The following is a 23,679-nucleotide window of genomic DNA, read 5'->3' as shown; positions in this document are numbered from 1 at the left end:
TGTAAAGGAAGCTAGAATACAGAAAAGATTTTCAATCTCTCTATCTCCATGAACGGGCATTCCTCGATCACATTTATGCTGATAGACAACCATTGCCAAAAGGCAGCAAAACTCAGCAACGATTCCGAGCTAAACTGACACAGTATTTCATATCCCTGCATCAAATGAAATTGAAAACACAATCCCATCAGTGACATTTGGTAAAATTTTCACATGAATCATATCTTGACATAAAAAAAGTGAAACACAGACGTCTTGTACTTTGCCGATCAACAGCACAGTGTGAACTGTGAAGTGGCATCTGCATTGCCTGCACGTAAAAGCAACTCAGCATACCTCAGTATCAAATGGTCTGCATCTTATGAAAACAACAACTGGCAGTGAAAGTTGTAATAGTCACCGTGAAAAAACTCTTCACAGATGAAAGGATAATTGCTTCAAATGAATGAAACTGCAGATTTTAAAGGAGGAAAACCAATGGCGAATGCGTGGAGTGGGACTATTCTATTTAGGTGACGGAGACGGAGGGTCATAGGATTACCCTCACAATGCTGTAACAGGAATTCCAATGTCAGCTTGTTTTAACGTTAGTAATAGTTTTTCTGCTCTGAGAAGTAATTTAACAAACTCTAACGACCCATCATACTCTCCTAACCTCTCCGTAGTTGAGTTTTACATGTAACACGGATGAACAGCACACATGTACATATGTTGGTTTTACTGAGGAATGCTGTTCAGTGGAATGCCAACCCCTGGTCACAAATTAGTTTATGGCACTAGTATGATACTTATCAGTGACTTTGTATACACATTGTGTACCCCATGGAGCACTCATGCAGCCAGATCAAGTATCAAGTTTGAGGTGAATTACCGAAGTGCTTTGGTAATTACCAATCAAAGTCTCAATATCATCAGTGAAGTTGCTGGGTAATTAGCAAGTTTGGTGTCCGGATAAGTCGTAAAACCACAGTAATGTTTTAGATTTCTCACATTTGTTATGACCCTTAACATTACAGACTTGATGACATAACTAGCTGCTGGACCTGTTTACTGGCGCATTGATTTAAAGACAAAGATCGTTTTATTTTGTAATAAGGACGTGTGATTTCGTAAAACATAGTCTATTAGCCTGGAAATGTGATTTTTGCGAATATTGCTTACCCCACTGACAAACAGTGTGGTTTGAAAATGGCTGGAATTCGCTACTTCGGGACTTTGTTTTCTGTGTGGATTTACTGACAAACTCCAAACCCGCAGCACCTACCCATTCAGTATTTCATGTACAGGTGTACCCAGAGATAGAGTAGTTTCACAATGTGCCAGTTGTGATCAAGTGCCATTGGCGCTATTTTTGTCTTAGCGTAATTGTGGAACATGTAGAATCACATGGAATGTAACATCAAAATTCAATTTATTAACTTCATGATGTACATAGTTTGTAAAAAAGAACAACATCCGACCACAGGATTACATACATAGCATGGAGATACAAGCATTTCTTTTTACCTTCACGGTACAAGCGAGCTACCTCCTTGACGCAGGCAGTCTGTTTCGTCGCACAAAACCGTCAACTATGAAAATCTGTTATTTTTGAACATATGTTATTCTCAGCATCACAAACATATATGCCTCGAAGGCTATGTGTCATCCCAAATAGTTATATTTGAGGACTCCGTAAACAGAATCCGCAGTATTTTGTGAACCCGGAAGTAAATTGTGTTCGGCTCAATATACCATACATTGCCTAAAGACAGCGAGCTCCGAGCGAAACTGCCCACGTTCCATGCACCTTTCTTCAAGGCTAGTGCAACGCTAGCCGTTCGTACGATGCTGTGTGTTCCGCTACAGCTAATAGCCCCGCTGTGGTGAGCGGGGCTATTATCTGTAGCGGAACACACAGCATCGTACGCAGGGCTAGTGCAACGCTATCTGTGCAAAATTTGTGGCCACTCATGCTTTATTTGATGGAAAACCTGCCTTAGTGTAACATGGACGTAGCTAACTAACTTTGGATTTCGATTTCGTTAATGTCATGTCCATGCAGCGAGTTGGAGGTTGGCGCACTTCCCCACAACTCTCACCGCCGCCGCTGCTGCCGCCGCCGCCGCCCACATTCCAATATCCCGCGTGCACGAAGCTCAGGGACTGCCAGAAAGATTGCAGGAAACCCGTAGTTCAGCTCTGTTGTGGATTGAAAGTTGACATCATTGCTTGTTGGAGAGGTTTTTCGGGAGTAGAAGCGATGGCCATGCAATTACACTTTTCACTGCACTGAGCCCGTTTGGATCGCCTCTAAATCAGGCAGACAATGTACAATTATAAAACCAAATGACCAGATATTGGCTAAGGGTTCAAAGATCATTATCCGCATACAGGCAAGATCATTCGCCAATGAAATCTTTCGTTTCAAAGCGTTTAAGTTGGGGATAGGAAATTTGTGTAGCTGGAAGCCTTTTTGTTTATGTAGGACCTAAAAGCTGCTACCTGATTGGCTCAAAGGTTGGTATAATGAGAAGGCGCTGTCCTAATTGAATATTCATGAGCACTTCCATATATAGCGATCGGGTAGAGTGATCTGATACCATACAATACCATACACAGCTATACGACTCACTCGCCTTGCGTACCAGGGGTACATGTACCAACAGTCAAACCGATAGTTCGGAAATATTGATGGTAGATCTGGGATGTAGATACATGGGTTTCCAGTGTTGACAGCATGATTTTTTAACAAATGTCAGTTTTTTTGTTTAAAACCGGACCCTTTCTCATACCAACACCTCGTGAAAAGTATACCCTTTCTGATACCAAACAGTGCAAAAAAAACGACCCTTTCGCGCGGACCCTCCCCGTATAGCCATCTATGGGAGTTACCCCCCGGGCTCACACTATGCCACATCAGTTTTTCAGCCTTCGGATTTGTGACATTTGACGCAATTGTCCCTATAGAATGATTTTGTGGGTCCGGGACGTCACCATGACGCAAAATGCGTAGGCCATATTTTAGTGGCAATTGGATTTTTAGACAGTGCCATGCCTTCATTTCTCAACAGAAAACTATAGCTAAATATAAAATGTTGTAAGATGTTGAAACAGTTTACCCTCCTTCCTACAAAGTTGCAATGTTTCTACAAAGTTACAAATGCCCTGGTACGTAAAACAAACATTGTTGCTAGTGAAATATATGGTACGTTCAGACTGACGACTTTGCGTCAGCCCAGGTCCCGACCAGGGCCGGGGCCGACGTAAAAAACCAATGTGGACACGCTGAGTCGGCCCTGGGCCGACTCAGTTTGGTCCCGGTTAGAAGGGGGGGTTCAGGGCCGACTCAGGGCCGACGCAAAATTTGGTCCGACGCAAATCGCCAGTGTGGACACGTTACGTCGGCCCTGGTCCCAGTTGACCAGGCCTCCGCTATGGATCGAAGTTGAACTAGTCACACTATTCGCACAAAACAAACGACGTTTGAAACTAAAGTTTACACCTATCGAAAGTTTTCAATCCAGTCTTTACATTTTAATATCATCCATGCATGTACGATGAACTTCCCACAAACCTTTGTTCCGCAAACGAGACCATGTCATTCGATTCCACAGTGCACGTAATAGACTAGAGAGGCATGTCAAAAATGCCGCGCACTGGTTATTTCTCCACCGCGGTTCTTATATATACCATATGCTCATCCAATAAATGGTGAAGATCTCTCCGATGATTAAAAGGGTGAGTGGTAGTCATATTTGCCCTTCTTGTGCGTAAAAACACAGGAAATCATGAACATTAGAAACAGCGTGCCATATTCAAATGCGCCATTTTGAACTTTGACAGGTCAGAGGTCACAAAATAAGGTAAAGTTACGTCGGCCCTAATTCTCGTACCGGTAGGTGTGGACACGGACCAAATTTAATCCCAAAAGGACAATTATTTTGCGTCGGCCCAAATTTCAGTTGGGTTGCCAATGTGAACAAGATATCAGTCACTTTGGAACGGTTCTTTTGAAACAGTTGCGACGTTTCGATCCTACTACAACAGAGCTTGATCACGCAATGACGTTAATTATTCAGCGTTAATATGTCTCTGGTAACTGGCGGAATAATATGTCCGTAAATTGATGGTAATTGATATCCTTGGTCTCTATTCATGATTGGCCTCCATTGTTTTATGTAGATGGCTTCTTTTACTTTACGTTTCAACCAGTCCTGTTCCCTGGCTAGGACCTTGGTATATGCCAGGAAACGCTATGACCAGTGGCGTTGCAGTGCTCCCCAATTCCATAAACAGTGATGGCAATCCAGCTACCCGCATCTCAGTTGGCCTACCATACTTAAGTGGGTTATCGGAACAACTGTTCAGGGTATTCCAGTCATATGGCGTTAACTTGTACCACAACCTAGCAATACCATGCGCAGTGTCCTGGTGCATCCCAAAGACAAAACACCGAAAGAAAAACTATGTGGTACAATATACCACATCACCTGTGACCAGGACAGTAGTCACACATACATTGGACAGTCAAAACGTCCATTGTGTGTCCGCTTTAAAGAACACACCAACAGGGAAAAGACTACTGGAATTGGGAGCACTGCAACGCCACTGGAGACAATTTTGTCTTGGAGAAAGCTAGTACAGTACAACATGTTTAAACTGAACCCTAAAGGGACTGAGAAAAATTGTTCGGTTTGGAGAGGTGTTCAGTTTATAGAGGTCATTTTACCATAGAGTTCTATGAGAATGGGACTGGGAAAAGGGTTCAGTTTAAACAGGTTTCCAGTTTAGACAGGGTTTGGTTTATAGACAGGTTTCACTGTACTTGTCTCGTACACTTACAATCTACAATCTTCTCTCACAAATGATTTCCAGTTGTACATGTAATTTGTACTATCATTACCAGCTTACTGTAATGGAAACAGAGAAAAAAGATTTCAGTATTGTCATTCACAAACACATTCCACAACATATATTTCAAGATTATCTCTCCGTACACAGATATCAATTGGGCTATCTACAAACTATGTCTACAATTCAACCACAAGAGAATTTGCTTTTTAAAAAAAACTATACATGCATGTGTATAACCACAATTAGAGTCATAATTTCCCATTGGTTGAAAGAAGAGTTGGGATAACTCAAAAGTTTTCATCATTTGTTAGGGGAGTGGGGGTTGGGGGTTGGCATTGGTGGGGAAATCAACCAAAATTACCACCCCCCCCCCCTAGGTAGAAAGTTAAAATTCATGTGTGCGCTTCATGGGTTGAAAACATAAGTGTCTACAGCCCTATTCACTTGAAAGCTTTACAGTTAAGGCCATTATTCTTCGGTGGGGCAAGTTGGTAATTACCTACCAATTTAGCTAGGGATATTGCAATATACCAAGGGAACTTCCTAAGCCAAAACTCTGTTTTCCTATCTGCAGCGGCAAGATGAAATCTAAACAAACACAGCGGGTAACAAATTTTACAGCCACCAATGGTGATCTGATACCGGGATGAACCATAATGTACTACACTGTCCGCTTCATGTTTCAGTAATTTAGCTGGTCAGACGGAACTTTGTAGTGATTTTGCATGTGTGGCTCAGTTCATCGTGTAGTATGTTGAACACTGTTCTGATTGCCGGCTGGTTTTGCACAGTACAAGTATTCTAAAAAAAGTATTTGTCAATATTTTACTGGCTGCTATCAAAGATTTCTTCACCACAAAAAATAAGCACTAGTTGTGCAGGTCATGTCAAACTTTTTGATTGTGGCCTTCCAGGATGTTTTGGGCAATAGTACTGAGAATGAGATGGGCGATGACATGCTGAAGTGCCGTCTGTTGGGCATTTATTCTCTGAGCGATATTTATCATAGTTTCAACTTCATGTAGCTTGTACAATTTTGTCATCTTGTCTCGAATTTCGATGGAGCTTTCAAGACAGACTGTAAAGTTGACTTTTTTTGAGTCGCTGATTGCTTTTGAATTAGACTCCTGTGAACCACACAGTAAAGACCAGCTTTTGAAAGATTAATGTACCGGTACAAGGGGTGATCTGAGATCACTGATCTCAAACTTTTGTACAAAATACCATGTTTGTAATGATGTTACTTCATGCAGCTTTTTCAAACTTAGTTATGTGCAATATTAACCAAAAAAGACAAGGCACGATATGATCTCTTAGGATCGTGTTTTATTCCTTGTAGTTTTCATTCCCCAATCCAGTCCCCTTTTAACGAACCTACATGAAAATGGTTCATCCCAGTTATCAGATCACCATTGCTGGCTGTAAAATCTCATTACCCGCTGTGTTTGTTTAGATCTCATCTTGCCGCTCCAGATAGGAAAACAGAGTTTGGCTTAGGAAGTTCCCTTGGTATATTGCAATATCCCTAGCTAAATTGGTAGGTAATTACCAACTTGCCCCACCGAAGAATAATGGCACTAACTGTAATATCATTAGCGCCTGTCTGACCAACATACCGGTACTGAATCCTTTGGAGGGGCACTGCAATTGCAACTGGGAGGTATACATACACCATATGCCGCTGTTTCGCCCTTCAAGTAGACTTTTGACCATGGAAATGTTGATGAAATAGACCAGGGATAGAAATACTTTTTTATTTCTCGTGGCAAACGTTTGCCACCGGATATAAAATCAGTGGCAATTATGAAAAATCTGGTGGCAGTTTAACACATCATGTGATCGGTATAATAAAACATTTTTCATTGCCACATACTCTATCTACTCTATAAATTCTTGAAAATATGGTGAGTACACGTCACAAAAAATCAACCCATACTGCAGGCCTCGAAAAAAAATTTCAAACTTACTAACCGTGGGACACGTGAGTTTCATTTTTACTCGCCCGAGAGGAAAAATTACTTGCCCTAAATTTCGAATAACTGTACTAGTAATTTGTAACAGAGAGTAAGAGTTTGGCCATATGAAGTGAATTCAAAGAGGGAAAAAACAGATTCAAACATGAACTACATTCTTTATAAAATGAAGGACTATTACCAAATCTGAAATGTCGCAGAAGAAATGTGAGAATACTTTAGTTTTTTTTTGTAGATTTGGCCATCTAGAAAACATCTTTGAATTTGGAATTTTTCCACAACCTAATCCAAATTAAAATCTTTGCATAGGAGTAATAAGATTGTGTGATTTACAATGTGCATGGCTGGCTGCTGCTCTTTACTATCAAGCTGAGATCACAAACAAACTGCTCTGCAAGTGTTTATCTGCCAATGCATATGCACATGTACCATGTGTACATCTACATGTTTACTCACTGAGCACAGCCGGTCTTCAAGTTTTATTTTGATTAAATGTATTCGTCAAGAGAGCAGATTCAAGTTTCATTTTTAGCTCCCATAGCCATATGTATATATGGCAATGGAAGCTATTCTTATAGGCTAGGGAAATGTCTGTATGTATGTATGTCTGTATGTCTGTACGTCTGTATGTCTGTATGTCTGTATGTCTGTCCGTCAACATCAAAAACTCCAAAACCGCTGTACATTTCATCTTGATATTTGGTGTGTACATGGATGATGGGCTGTAGATGAGATTTTGTTCAAATGAAGTTGTCATTGCCAAAAATATGCAAATTAAGTGAAAAAATGTAAAAACAGTCAAAATTGAAAAAACTCAATAACCACTGAGCAGATTACATGAAAAATTAGCATGTAAGTACTTTGGCTGACATGAAATGATTGTGCACATCTTGGGTCAGTATCTTGGACTTGCTATTTTTCATGAATTTTTTTGTAATTTTTCTCCCATTTTTGGTCAAAAAATCTCCTGCTCTGAAACCACAAGTCCGATTGATTTGAAACTTGGTATGGAAGTGCATAGGAGTGACCTTTCCAAATTTGGGCAAATCGTGGTGAAATTTGCATATTTTAAGTTTACACGTCCATAGACTCCCATGTATAAGGCAGATCTCCATAGACTCCCATGTATAAGGCCACGAAAAATAAAATTTAGTTTCTCATCGTATTCATATTGCAAAAAGGATGCAGTGACACAATTTTTAGTCCCCACAGATGAAGTCCAGTGAGCTTATAGATTGGGTCATGTCCGTCTGTTCGTCCATCCGTAAGTCCATCGTTCACGCATATATCTCGGATATTTTGACAAAATGTCATGTGACCTTGATGACCTTTGATCTCAAATATACATATTTGTCCATAACTCAGTAACCACAAGTGCTACAGCCTTCATGTATGGTATGATGGGACACCTTAATGACGCAACATATTGTACCTATTAATTATGTGCATATCTAATTTTGAGCGAGCCAATAGAGCTAGAGGTCTGATTTTTGGTATATAGGGATAACTTAGCAAAACAATTTTTTTGACAAAATGTCACGTGACCTCGGTGACCTTTGACCTCAAATATACATATTTGTCCATAACTCAGTAACCACAAGTGCTACAGCCTTCATGTATGGTATGATGGGACAGCTTATGACGCCACATATTGTACCTCATTAATTATGCACATATCTAATTTTGAGCGAGCCAATAGAGCTAGAGGTCTGATTTTTGGTATATAGGGATAACTTAGCAAAACAATTTTTTGACAAAATGTCACGTGACCTGGATGACCTTTGACCTCAAATATACATATTTGTCCATAACTCAGTAACCACAAGTGCTACAGCCTTCATGTATGGTATGATGGGACAGCTTATGACGCCACATATTGTACCTCATTAATTATGCACATATCTAATTTTGAGCGAGCAAATAGAGCTAGAGGTCTGATTTTTGGTATGTAGGGATAACTTAGCAAAAAATTTTTTTGACAAAATGTCATGTGACCTCGGTGACCTTTGACCTCAAATATACATATTTTTCTATAACTCGGTAACCACAAGTCCTACTCCCTTCATATTTGGTCTGATGGGACACCTTATGACGCCGCATATTGTACCTCATTAATTATGCGCATATCTAATTTTGAGCGAGCCAATAGAGCTAGAGGTCTGATTTTTGGTATGTAGGGATAACTTAGCAAAACAATTTTTTTGACAAAATGTCACGTGACCTCGGTGACCTTTGACCTCAAATATACATATTTTCCAGGGTTTTATATCACTTTTACTTTTGAGAGTCCCTGGGACTCCTGGTGTTAGAAAATGGGAGTCCTACATCAAAATATGGGGGTCCCAATTTATTTCAAAAGAATATTTTATAGTTTATCCATGCCATGGTCTTCACTGTGTTCAATTAGTGTTATAACACGGCAAATGGTTGCGCATTTCTTAAAATTATTCTTACATGAAAATTCTAGTTCATATTGAGGGCCCTCATTGATCAATTCAAAGAACATTATTCATGATATTATCTCATAACTTTAATGACAAGTTCACAACGTGAAATTTGAACAAATATTCAAATTTGTCAAATTGACAAGAAGGTAAGTAATTTCATACTCTGAAATGGCATACACCTAGCAAGTCCAGTAGGTTTGAGTTCACACTCTGCCAGCAGCTCCTTCAGCAAATAACCTACAGTAGCAGTGTTCATGAAGTCAAAATCATCTATGATGGGGCCAACCAGTTTGATGAACATTAGTCTATTAAGCCTTTGAGGATTGAGTCTATTTCGTGCCCTCTGTTTGATGGCATTTTGTACTGAAAAGCCCCTTTCACATGGGGCAGAGGACACTGGTATGACAAGAGCAATTTTAGCTAGGATGGCAAAATCAGGATACTCCTCTGTAAAATCAGTTAGCAACAGCTTGATATACATATCAAAATTCAGTGCCTCCCTATGAGATCTTGTGAAGTGTTTGTAAACAGGAAGTGTGCCCTAGCTCTATCAGCATCAATACCTGTGTATTGTTATAATGAATCAACAGTTGATCAAGCTGGTTGACCCCATAGTCAGGTAGGTTGGCCACATTTTCAGGATATCTGTGTGGGTTGAGAATCACATCAAAACATCCAGAATATTCATCTCATCATCTGGAAATCTGCTATCTAAATTCTGCAGCAGTTTGTTGATATAATTTGCTCTTGCATCACAGAACCTCTGTCTGAGTGGCTGATTGTCAGTATTTGAATGTTTTTGTATGTGTTTTCTGACCATTGCCAGGAACATCACCCAATCATTAAAGACTTCTCTGACAGTGTGTGAATCATTAGTCATTGTATTCAATGTGTCCCTAGTAGACTGAACACTTTTTTGATATGAGATAGGTTGACAGAATCTTTCTGAAATGTAAGGCTCAAAATTCCAATGACAGTAAGGAACATCAATCAATAAGGCAGTGAATAGCAGAACAATGAATTAGAGATAAATTTCAACAGCCATCAGCCTTTCCCCCTTTTTTGTCACTTGCAAGTGCCAAGGCAATTGGCTCAAAACTGATGAAAACCATCTTGACAGCTGATTCGACCGACAGCCAGCGAACAGATGTAGCCTCAGTAATTTGTTTTGTTTTCCCATTCAACAGAGTTTGAATTTCTCTAAGTTTGTCATATCTCACACTAGAGTCATTGAAGTATTTATACAATGAATGGATTATATTATGATATTCTTTGCAATATTCAATATCTCTGCCTGCTTGGGAAGCAGCAAGATTCAATCGATGTGCAACACAATGCACTTGAACAAGGTTGGATTTCTGGCTTTTAATTTTGCACCCAACCCGTTCAAACGACCGGTCATTACGGCCGCCCCGTCTGTTCCTAGTCCATATATTTTGTCACGGCTGCGTCACAGATTTCTTTCCTAGTCAAAAATTCAATCAAGGCGTTTTCGAATCCTGCAGCAGTGGCATCTCTAATTTGCTGGTTACAGAGGAAAGAAAAATTCGCCTCGCCATTCTGAATATATCGAACATATATTGCAAGTTTCTTATGAATGAAATGTCACAACACAAGTCTCATCCAACATTATACCGATGACGTCACTTGCATGTATGCTATCAATCAGGGACTTCTCGATCGCACGTTGAATACACTCTTCAAACTCCATAACTATCTGAGGACGTTTGTAATATTCAATGTCTAAGCCGTTCAGATTCTGTAGATGATGATGTCAGTGAATACATCGCACGGAAGGTCACGTTTAGCGATCAGGTAAACAGTACGTAATTGTGCAGCGTACGCCTCGAATTCGTTACTCTTACCGCTACGTATCACTCCACTCGTAACTGTGCTCTTACCCTGCAACTGCCGGTCCTCATGCTTAGGATTTTAACGCTTGTGAGACGACTTTCGAGTCCTGATGACGAGTGAGAGTTGAATGTTCAAAATTACAAAAACCTTCCATGAACGGGCATGTAACATTCGCTTTCAAACATACACCGCATTCCATGACGTTTCGCTCTTCAGAATATCGAAGCCATTTATAGTAAATCTATTGAGTCAACTTCTGTTGAATGTTCGTAATTTTGCTGACTTGGTCGGGGGACCTGATGTATCAGTATCGTATGGCGTAGCTGCCGTTTCGGCGTCGACCAAACTGCTGGTTGCTGCGGCCGCCGAAAAACCTTCGCAGATCGGCCTGTTTGACACGACCCGCCATGCATGATGCATAAACATGTGTTAATCGACACAAACAAGAAATCGACCAATTAAGTAACTTTTTACAGCAATAGAATTTGTTTCCGCGGTTACCATTGGTTATGAAACAGTGGAGGCCAATGCACTATGGAGCATTCCATTAAAGTACGGGGTCTGTAAGGTTTACTGGGATGTGTTTTACGTGTTCAGCAGCTTCGCAAGGTGTACACCAGCAACAGATATTGCTGCGTCCCAAGGGACGCGTGGTTTAGTTTTTGAGGGGTCCTGCGTCCGGTTTTATGCGTAAAGGACGCAGAAATGCGCGTCATGTAAAACCCTGTTTTTCCATAACTCGGTAACCACAAGTGCTACACCCTTCATGTTTGGTATGATTGGACACCTTATGACGCCACATACTGTACCTTAATAATTATGCGCATATCTCATTCTGAGCGAGCCAATAGAGCTGGATGTCTGATTTTTGGTATATAGGGATAACTATAGGAGAGAAATTATTTGACCAAATGTCATGTGACCTCGATGACCTTTTACCTAAAATATATGTTTATGTCAATAAATAAGTGTTATGTCCTTTGTATTTAGTAGGATGGGAGACCTTATGACAACACACGCTTTACCTCATTAATTATGTACACATCTAATTCTGGGCAAGCGAATAGAGCTAGAGATCTGATTTTTGGGCATATAGGGATTAATTAGCAATATAATTTTTTTTTCAAAATGTCATGTGACCTCGATGACCTTTGACCTTGATTATACATATATATGCATATTTCAGTAACCACAAGTTCTATACCCTCCAATTTTGATAGGATATTAGACCTTAAGATGTCACATCTTGTACCTCATTTATAATGCGCATATGTATTTCTTGGCTGGCCAATACTGCTAGAGGTCTGATCTTTTTTCCGATTTAGAACCATAACTTAGACATGCCACATGTGTTTCAAATTGGGAACAACGACATAGACCTATGTGCCCATAGATCTCAACATATACACTCCAGTGATACTTCTTAATGACCATATTTTCCTGCCCCATCAAGACTAATACTCCTATTACAAGTGGGGACTATGTCATTGTAAATGACTTGTTGAGTTAATGGTTGTATCACAGTATTCGATATATCTCATTCTGTATTTTTTCCATTTTATATTCTGAATAATTACATTAAACATATTTCACTGTCTCCAGTACATTCATTTAAGTATTTTCACTTCATGCACTTTATCCCTTTCACACATGTTCAAATATCTGACCAGAGAACAAACACTAAATAGTCCAGGATGGGAGCTACAGTGTCATTGACGCTATTTTTGTTAAACTCTTCAGTGCAGATTTGTTTTCTGTAAGTGAGAGCCGATCCCTAACAACCAAGGTCACGTAATTTGAAACTGTCTGCATCTCACGCAATACGTAGCTGCAATATGTGGCCTCCTTGGTCGACTGAGCCCGTTTCGACTATGATGTAAACTTGTACTTTTTCAACTGGGGGTTGATTTACGTTGAACAGTAAGCATTGCCGAGATCCATGGCTTCGAATAAGTTTACATCCATTTACCAAGCACATGGTGCAATTACACTAAGGCGTGAAGCCGTCGTGGACTGTCATACGACTCATACACTTGCACAAAGAGAATGGCAACCACTGTCAAGAGCATACCACTTTACGGCACACATACAAAACAGTGAGTTCACTCCGTGTCGTCGGAGAGAACATGTCGCAAAAATTTATTTTTACGACTTTTTTACAACAGCAAGAACGATTATTTTGCGATGTCGGGCGGATTTTCAAGGGTTTTCAGAAAAATCTCCTGAGAGTTAAAGGACTTACAATGATTGTAGGCGTGTACAGACCTAATGAAATACGTTTTCAAGTTTGAATTGTCCAGAGCTTAGTTAATTCAACCGCTGGTGCACTTGCCCGTCGGACGGGAAGCATATTGATTTACTTGCCCAAACGCAAAATTCACTAGCCACGGGCGTCGGGCGATAGGAATTTTTGAGCCCTGTACCGGCTAATGAATTGCAAGTATTTATTGTTATTTAATTCATGCAGCTGCAGTTTGGCTTTGTTTTCAAAATGTCACAACATGCTTTTATCTTGTGCCGTATGACTGCATATGCGGCTATCACAGAGGGCAACAACAAGTCAAGTGTACAAAGCTGCTGTCATCGATATGGAGATTAGCCAATCACAAGTTTGGATTCACGCTGTGTTTTCATTCATGCCAAAATGTCGCAATAAGTTTAGGTTTTTTTTGCTAATGAGTGTTTCCGTCATCAGACAACGCGTGTTCCTTCAGTGTTCCTTCATTCAAGCCGTAGGATCAATGACATGATGACCCAAAATTTAGTGGCAGAAAAATACCACCAGAAAAAAATTTTGGTGGCAGATTGACAGTTTTGGTGGCAAATGCCACCATTGCCACGATTATTTCGATCACTGTAGACCTTTGACTACATTCATGCCTCAAGCACAATTTGATCTATCACTTTACAAAAAAATGTAGAGTTTTGTTGCTTAAGTATTCAGGCCAAATTGTAGACTTTTGACCCCTGATGTAACAGAAAATTATAGAATTTGGGTTTATTTAATCAATGAAATCATTATTATCATCACAAATAATGTCTACCTCATCATCAGCAGAGACACCATTACAGAAGATGAAAGTGTTACCTATTGAAACCTGGACTAGCTTTATCCATGAACTCATGATGCACACCGCATCAATTTTAGCCTACCGGTACTTCCCCTCCAAAACATGTACATCATTCAATAAATATCAGTGGCTTAGATTTGTAAGAATACATTTGTACCAAAAAAAAGGTAATTATGCCCCCTCTTTAACCATGAATGTACCTTTTGGAATCAAGTAAATGCTGTATATAAAATCAACTGACTGTGTAATGTTAGCAGTAAAAGTGGTTAATTTACTTGTAGATTTCACAGTTCAGTCACTTAATTACCTGCGAGGCATTTCCAGTTAGTATAGCTAGTCCGAAATCACAATTTGTAGCGGAGTTTGAGTTTCAAGGTCATCATCACCTGCAGGTCTTGACTGGTCTTTTTTCTTCCGTTGTCTGTACTTCCTGTGTCCAAGAGAATCAAAATGTCCATTTACCATTAAAAATATAACAATGAAAAACATAAATATTGTTAAAGCACAGGGAAGAATCTGTCAGAAACTTACCAGTATAAATTTACTTGTTTATTGTACATATTTACAGTGTACCTATTTGACATTGCTTATTTTGTACTGTACACTAACGATCTGTTTTCGCATCGTGTAATTATTTTGTATATTTTGCCCGGAGGCCACAAATACTGAAATAAACAATCACTGAAATAAACAATCTATCTATCTATCATATAATATTGTTAATTCTCTCAAATTTGCTTTAATTCAATGCTTTTCATGGAGAGCTCAAATAGCTGTAATTCGCTTCATATATTTACCAAAATTTGAACTTCTGTTTGTATGACAGAGTTTTCTGTGCATTCTACTGCTTAAATCATATTTATGATCTGTGTTCAACTTGTTTAACAGTGTCATTATAAATGCCTGATGTTGCTGTTGACAGCTGAGTTCTGGTCCAGCCTTGAATCCATTTGTAAACAACAACAAAATATAATTTACAAACAACATGATATGTTGGAAATTAGGTTTAGACTTTTGGATTTCAGTCCACTTTAGACAGATAAATAATATGTACAAGTCCTCCAGGAGGGAACTATATTGAACTCCTGTCCCTTTAAAGCTCCAACAGTTGTACCATTTTACACATTTCCAGTATTTTCATCAACTCATGAAATTATTTCTTGTTGTATTTTGACAAGCACCTAGATATTGCCCTGCCGGTTTTCATTTCCTCGATTCAACCTGTATGAGGATAATGTGGTCTTATGTTAGTTCTAGTACATATATCTTGATATCTTGATAATAATTCAATTCAATTAATAACATATTGAATTCTATGGTATACCGGTGGGGAAAAACATGCCTGTGGCAGAGTAATTAACATAATCAGAATTAGAGAAGTCTTTATTAACATACCAAATGATCAATCCTGTAATTCCTAGTACTGCCAGCACTACAGTAACACCTATGCCTGCTTTTTCACCTGCAGTCAAATAGACTTGACCATCAGCTGTACCATTATTGCCAGGGGATCCATCAGATGTACCGTTAGAATCAACTGTTGTCACACTGGGACCAACTGTTGTCACATTGAAATCAACTGGTATTCCATTGGCAGTGGAAGGCAAAGTGTACATGCTTTCACTTGCATCCATAACATCAGTGGCTGATGCAGAACTTTCAATAACACTGTCTGTACTTGATGGCATGGTTGCTGGAAGATAAATATATCATCTATTTAAATTACAATTCTGTAAATATTTAGGCTTAAATATGTAGACATTTGAGTTACGAAATGTTATGAAGAACCGGAACCATGGACAGAATTTTGAACACTGGGTATGAAAATATTAACATTTGCAACTCAATCCACTGTCATGGCACTATGATTTTATTGATCCTTTTAGCCTTTCAAAAAATACAAGAAAGCATGTTTTTCCTGATCACAAACTCTCACAAACTCTCATTGTTCGTAATGTGCACTTCTATTTATTGAATTGCAAGTGTCAGTCAATAACTGTTTCTCCTATATGGACTTTGTTTTCCATATAACTGGTATGCATTTGGACAACATTGGTTCAATGTGTTCATTAAAGGCTAGGGACTTGATGCCGGGATAAAGTTTGTTCCAGTCTGTAAGAGAATTATGGAGTGTTAATATAGCCTTTTGTTTTCCATTGAAATTGTAATCTGACACTAACTCAGGCCTTTAAGGTGGTGCTGCACGTAACACAGCTTTTTGCTCATAGTCACTTTTTGCAAAGATTAATTCAATTTTACGTAATTTGTCATCCAAAGATTAAAATATTGGTTTGGTTCACCTTTTAGCTTGTGTATACAGTTGTATTTGGGGTGAAAATAGAATGTAAATTTACACAAATCACCCGATTTCTGGCTTCATTTTCTCCCACTTTCATGAATTCCAAAGAATTTTACTTCACTCAGGCAGTGTCAAATTTTCTGAAATTTTCACATTGTAACTTTTGAATACTATTTAACAAAACAACTATTTTGTTTGGCAACTTAGTAAAGACATTTGAATTTCGCTTTCAATCCCTACTACTTTAGATTGAGGATGTATAATGCAAACTAAAATTCTTTTATTTCTTCATATACTCTTCATTCAAGTGAAATATTAAATTTCAAAAAATATCATGGTATCAAGTTTTGACTTTAATTAATTTTCCTCATTAAGAACAAAATTGAGCTTTTCTATCCAAAATATACACCCCTTCATCCTTTGCGTAAACTATTACTACCATACTAAACTTTAGATTCTCTGTTTTTTAAACATATTTATGAGGGGGTTTCTTTGTCATCTTTGATGAGAAATATTCCTTTGAAAAAACTGTGTTGGTTAACATACAGCTCCACCTTAAATACAAGCATATATTCTGATTAATACAAAGAAAATTGACAAAGTGCCATAATATGCTTTGTATACTTACGGCAGTCTTTTTCATCAGTGTTATCGAAACAGTCTTGGAAATAATTACATTTCCATCTATTGGGAAAGCATTTTTCCATATCACATAGAAAGTGATCTGTTTGACATATTGAATCACAGCCTTCTTCATCTGAACCATCTTTACAGTCCAGTTGTCTGTCACATTTGAAATGGTAGGGATAACAATCTCCATTGGTACAATTAAAGGTACCAGAGCTACACGGTACCTGATCAGGATCTACTGTCAAAATAAAAATTATCAAATAGATTAATTTATGAATTTATTCATTCATTAACATCATTTTTCAGGTTTAAATTACTTATGAAAAATAAACTTACAATGTACAAAGGCTTACCATGTGTCTTTCCATCAGAGGACGAGGAAACAACTTGAGTAAGACATAGAAATATAAGAGCCATCCAGAAAGAGAACTGAGAGGACAGAAAGAGAAGGAGAGTAAGATATTGAGAAACATGATACATATATAAAGGATTTTGATTTCTAACTGTTTACTATTAGCAATATGTAATTTGTTATGATTACATTTGAATGTGAGAGAATCCCAATCTGACAGATTGTGCACATTCAATTACCCCCGGGTTACCTGCTTCTCACTGAAAAAACAGCAGTACGAGATTAAAACAATTCCCTTATCTGATGGTTGACCTTAATGGCTTGAACTTGAAAAAGTATTTATTATTATTATTATTATTCATATATTATTGTTGTTGTTTTTGTTGTTGGTGTTGTTGGTGTTGTTGTTGTTGTTATAATGTTAGAATTCCCTCACTGCAATATATAGGCAGCTGTGATGAAGTCATCTAGTATATCACACAGTGCTTTTGATGGGATCATTTGCTGAAGAGTTTTTAGAAGAACTGCTCACTAACTACACACTGATTTGACAGTCACTCAACCAAAGCACAATCTGACATGTTTATTTAGATAAACACAAAGATACAAACATTATTTTTCAGTCTGTCCCACAGAAGATACAAAAGGTAGAAGAGAAGTGCATATATTCAGGATTCATTTTCCTTGAGAATAGAAATGTTTCCCTACTTCTAATGATTATTTACAATTCATTTTTGATATGCATCAAGGAAGTTATAATGACAGAGAGATACATTTATGAAAAATATAATATAGTAAAGCCTATCTCCAACCAAAAAAGAGTTTTTACAGATTTGATTTTTGGTAAATATATTGATGCTGGTCTCCAAGTATCCAGTTCCTGTCATCTCTTGAACGTGTCAGCAGTAAGGTGATTGACTTGCCGATGGACTGTCCTGTGGTGGCAGGTCCCCGAGTCTTCACCACCCACAAACATAGAATAAATCTGATCGTATCGTCACATAGCTCAATAGTGTATGGGTCAGATGGGGTCATGGAGATAATAAGGGGTCAACTCTGAAATGAATGGTCATTAATTATCACCATCAATTCTGAAACTGATAATTGGTTATTTTTAGTACTTCATGATGGTCCAGACCACCGGCAATTGTTTATACCTTCTCGTGTCTATTTATAGACAGAGAAGGTATTACAGTTGGAAACCAATATGCTGCTGTCAAGAACTTCCGTCTGTCAAGACTTCCGTCTGTCAAGATCCGTGGACGTCATGCCATTGTGATGGGTCATATCATAAACTGGTGGGGGTGTTCATGGCTCAGGTTGAGGTGTGGGAGAACGATTTTGAGCTATGACAAAAATCAAAAGGGACTTGGCGGCATAGCCACAGTGTTAAGCCTTTCTCCAAGGTTTCTTAGTTGACTACAATCTACTGTATTACAGACTACTGAGCTGACGTTAGGGTACTCACTTTGTGTTTGCTCACTCTGTGAGCGCTAGTGTTTGGTACTGAGTTGCGTGGATATCCCCTCATGGCCTCACGTGATCTGGGCCTGTTGCATAATCTGCAGAGATGATCATATGCCTCCGAGTCTGAAAACTGTCGTATACTATCTTGTTCACATTGGCAACCCAACTGAAATTTGGGCCGACGCAAAATAATTGTCCTTTTGGGATTAAATTTGGTCCGTGTCCACACTTACCGGTACCAGAATTAGGGCCGACGTAACTTTGCCTTCCTTTGTGACCTCTGACCTGTCAAAGTTCAAAATGGCGCATTTGAATATGGCACGCTGTTTCTACTGTTCATGATTTTCCTGTGTTTTTACGCACAAGAAGGGCAAATATGACTACCACTCAACCTTTAATCATCGGAGAGATCTTCACCATTTATTGGATGAGCATATGGTATATATAAGACCGCGGTGGAGGATAACCAGTGCGCGGCATTTTTGACATGCCTCTCTAGTCTATTACGTGCACTGTGGAATCGAATGACATGGTCTCGTTTGCGGAACAAAGGTTGGTGGGAAGTTCAGCGTACATGGGATGATATTAAAATGTAAAGACAGGATTGAAAACTTTCGATAGGTGTAAACTTTAGTTTCAAACGTCGTTTGTTTTGTGCGAATAGTGTGACTAGTTCAACTTCGATCCATAGCGGAGGCCTGGTCAACTGGGACCAGGGCCGACGTAACGTGTCCACACTGGCGATTTGCGTCGGACCAATTTTGCGTCGGCCCTGAGTCGGCCCTGAACCCCCCCTTCTAACCGGGACCAAACTGAGTCGGCCCAGGGCCGACTCAGCGTGTCCACACTGGTTTTTTACGTCGGCCCCGGCCCTGGTCGGGACCTGGGCCGACGCAAAGTCGTCAGTCTGAACGTACTGATTGTGTAAGGGAGCTTGTCAAAATCAAAGTGGCCGCGATCACGAGCGATCCCGCGGGACACGTAGCGATCTGTCGCGACGCCTTGCAGCTCCCGAAAACCGGCGTTAATGAGCTACTCCAGCTCATGCATAATTAGTCCCCACGGACACCGTCCGGGGGGACTTATAGGTTTGGTCGTGTGCGTGCGTGCGTGCGTGCGTGCGTGCGTGCGTCCGTGCGTGCGTCCGTCCGTTCACGCAGATATCTCAGAGATGCCCGAAGCATTTCATTCAAACTTGGTACAAGGATTACTTCATATGTCATACAGATGCACGTCAATTTGTTTTGTGATACGATCAAATATGGCTGCCAGGCGGCCATTTTATTACAATTTTTTCATGTATAGAGCCGTAATTCAGGCATGTTTCAACTGATTTTATTCAAAGTTGGTACAAGGACATTGACCAATGTCATAGATTGCACGTCAATTCTTTTTGTGATACGATCCAATATGGCCGCCGTGCGGCCATTTTGTTACGATTTTTTCATGTACAGAGCCATAACTCAGGCATATCTCAACCAATTATATTCAAACTTGGTACAAGGACATTGACCTATGTCATACATATGCACATCAATTTGTTTTGTGATACGATCCAATATGGCCGCCAGGCAGCCATTTTATTACGATTTTTTCATGTACAGAGCCATAACTCAGGCATGTTTCTACAGATTTTATTCAAAGTTGGTACAAGGACATTGACCTATGTCATACATATGCACATCAATTTGTTTTGTGATACGATCCAATATGGCCGCCAGGCAGCCATTTTATTACGATTTTTTCATGTACAGAGCCATAACTCAGGCATGTTTCTACAGATTTTATTCAAAGTTGGTACAAGGACATTGACCAATGACATAGCTATGCACATTAATTTTTTTTGTGATACGATCCAATATGGCCACCGTGCGGCCATTTTGTTACGATTTTTTCATGTACAGAGCCATAACTCAGGCATATCTCAACCGATTATATTCAAACTTGGTACAAGGACATTGACCTATGTCATACATATGCACATCAATTTGTTTTGTGATACGATCCAATATGGCCGCCAGGCGGCCATTTTATTACGATTTTTTCATGTACAGAGCCATAACTCAGGCATGTTTCTACAGATTTTATTCAAAGTTGGTACAAGGACATTGACCTATGTCATACATATGCACATCAATTTGTTTTGTGATACAATCCAATATGGCCGCCAGGCGGCCATTTTATTACGATTTTTTCATGTACAGACCCATAACTCAGGCATGTTTCTACAGATTTTATTCAAAGTTGGTACAAGGACATTGACCAATGTCATAACTATGCACATCAATTTTTTTGTGATACGATCCAATATGGCCGCCGTGCGGCCATTTTGTTACGATTTTTTCATGTACAGAGCCATAACTCAGGCATATCTCAACCAATTTTATTCAAAGTTGGTACAAGGACATCAACCTATGTCATACACATGCACATTGACTTGTTTTTGATACGATCCAATATGGCCGCCGTGTGGCCATTTTATTACGTTTTTTCATGTCCAGAACCATAACTCAGACATGTATCAAGCAAATTTATTCAAAGTTTGTACAAGGAGATTGACCAATGTCATACATATGCATGTCAATTTGTTTTGTGATACGATCCAATATGGCTGCTGTGCGGCCATTTTGTTATGATTTTTTCATGTACAAAGCCATAACTCAGGCATATTTCAACCAATTTTAATCAAAGTTGGTACAAGGACATTGACCTACCATATGTCATACATATGCACATTGATTTGTTTTGTGATTCGATCCATTATGGCCACCATGTGGCCATTTTATTATGATTTTTCATGTCCTGAACTACAACTCAGACATGTATCAAGCGAATTTATTCAAAAGTATTTTTATCACAGACCTAATGAAGAGGACTCTATCCTCTCTGAGGACCTGTAATCAAAGCACCCATTAACAAGTGGGGACTGTGTCATCAACGATGACTTGTTGACAATACATAATGAGCTCGCTCACCCTACCTACCCACACGTGACACAACCAGCCCGATACTGTACATTCAACTATTAGCATAACTACAGTGTATTACCGCGTTCAATCTGAAATTTAGAGAACTGTCAAATTTCTTGAAAGTCTCCAACAAGCCAATCGCGGGTGTCCATGTTTGTTCATGCTGTGTATACAATATTTTCTGTGTCTTTCCAGCTATGTTAAACAAGTGATCCCTTCAAAAACGCGCAGTTGAGGCAATTCATAATGTTGATGGTATTCGGGAAGCAAGAAATCCATGAAAGTTGCTTTCTTTTGAGACGTATGTTATTTCATAAATCACGTTTGGTAAGCCAAGGTATAATACGAATTATTCTGGCTGCCGTTTATTTCCGGTCATCTGCATTATCGTCTGTCTTGTTTTAACTAATAAAACAAATATTTGTTGTCTGTTTCAGACTAGTTTCAATCCCAGACATTAATAAATACGAACATTTCTTGTACTTCAACGCATTTCCCAATCGTATTTTTCTGTCCTCGATTTCATTTCCCGACACTTATAAAAACAATGTTCTTGTTCTCTTTCATTTTTGGCACCTGTATCGTATCGTTCTATCGTGTTTTCATTCCCCGATACTGATAAAAACAAATATATTTCTCGTTCTTTCTTGCATTTCCCGACACCCCTGTCGTGTATTCTATATCTCCTTTGCAATTCCCGACATAAATACAAACGAATATTTCTTTTTCTTACTTCCATTTCCCCGATGCCTGTATCGTAAATTTGTCATGTCTTCATTCCCCGACATTGATAAACACCAATATTCCTTGTTCTTTCTTGCATTTCCCCATGCCCCTGTTGTGTATATATGTCTCTTGATCTGTCTTCCATTTCCCGACATTGTTGAAACGAATATTTCTTGTTCTGTCTTCCATTTCCCGATGCATGTTATCATGTCTTTATGTCATGTTTCATTCCCGACATTGTTAAAAACGAATATTTCTTGTTCTGTCTTCCATTTCCCATGCCTGCATCATGTCTTTATGCCATGGTTTCATTCCCCGACATTTTTAAAACGAATATTTCTTGTTCTGTCTTCCATTTCCCGATGCCTGTATCGTATCTTTGTTTCATATGTTTTTCATTCCCCGACATTGTTAAAACGAATATTTCTTGTTCTGTCTTCCATTTCCCGCAATGCCTGTATCATGTCTTTATGTCATGTTTTCATTCCCGACATTGTTAAAAACGAATATTTCTTGTTCTGTCTTCCATTTCCCGATGCCTGTATCATGTCTTTATGCATGGTTTCATTCCCCGACATTGTTAAAACGAATATTTCTGTTCTGTCTTCCATTTCCCGATCCATGTTATCATGTTTTTATGTCATGTTTTCATTCCCCGACATTGTTAAAACGAATATTTCTTGTTCCATTTCCGGATGCCTGTATCGTATCATTGTTTCATGTTTTCATTTCCCGACATTGTTGAAATGAATATTCCTTGTTCTGTCTTCCATTTCCCGCGATGCCTGTATCACGTCTTTATGTCACGGTTTCATTCCCCGGCATTGTTAAAACGAATATTTCTTGTTCTGTCTTCCATTTCCCGATCCATGTTATCATGTTTTTATGTCATGTTTTCATTCCCCGACATTTTTAAAACGAATATTTCTTGTTCCATTTCCGGATGCCTGTATCGTATCATTGTTTCATGTTTTCATTTCCCGACATTGTTAAAACGAATATTCCTTATTCTGTCTTCCATTTCCCGCGATGCCTGTATCACGTCTTTATGTCAC

General features: G+C 39.0%; 1 protein-coding gene across 2 annotated transcripts; it reads right to left on the bottom strand.

The window, feature by feature from the left end:
- Window positions 1–14,494: 14,494 nt before the first annotated feature.
- Window positions 14,495–17,537, bottom strand: LOC139133837 (low-density lipoprotein receptor-like). 2 transcript variants are annotated; one of them, XM_070700601.1, is made up of 4 exons: window positions 17,464–17,537; window positions 17,109–17,348; window positions 15,577–15,874; window positions 14,495–14,611 (listed from the first exon to the last, which is right to left on the bottom strand). In XM_070700601.1, the coding sequence occupies exons 1-4, from the start codon at window positions 17,525–17,527 to the stop codon at window positions 14,515–14,517; spliced, it is 699 nt and encodes a 232-aa protein (XP_070556702.1). In that variant the 5' UTR covers window positions 17,528–17,537; the 3' UTR covers window positions 14,495–14,514. The 2 variants fall into 2 exon arrangements, with proteins under 2 accessions (XP_070556702.1, XP_070556703.1); XM_070700602.1 differs by having other exon boundaries at window positions 17,109–17,345.
- Window positions 17,538–23,679: the final 6,142 nt, after the last annotated feature.

The sequence above is a fragment of the Ptychodera flava genome, chromosome 5, assembly GCF_041260155.1.
Source record: "Ptychodera flava strain L36383 chromosome 5, AS_Pfla_20210202, whole genome shotgun sequence".
Taxonomy (NCBI): domain Eukaryota; kingdom Metazoa; phylum Hemichordata; class Enteropneusta; family Ptychoderidae; genus Ptychodera; species Ptychodera flava.
The sequence above is the reverse complement of the archived record's forward strand: the minus strand, read 5'-3'. Positions and strand labels throughout refer to the sequence as shown.

Coding starts and splice junctions, on each gene's coding strand:
- LOC139133837 (XM_070700601.1), bottom strand. CDS start 17,527: ATGGCTCTTATATTTCTATGTCTTACTCAAGTTGTTTCCTCGTCCTCT. Junction 17,349..17,463: donor CTCTGATGGAAAGACACATG/GTAAGCCTTTGT, acceptor TTATTTTGACAG/TAGATCCTGATCAGGTACCG. Junction 15,875..17,108: donor CACTGATGAAAAAGACTGCC/GTAAGTATACAA, acceptor TTTATCTTCCAG/CAACCATGCCATCAAGTACA.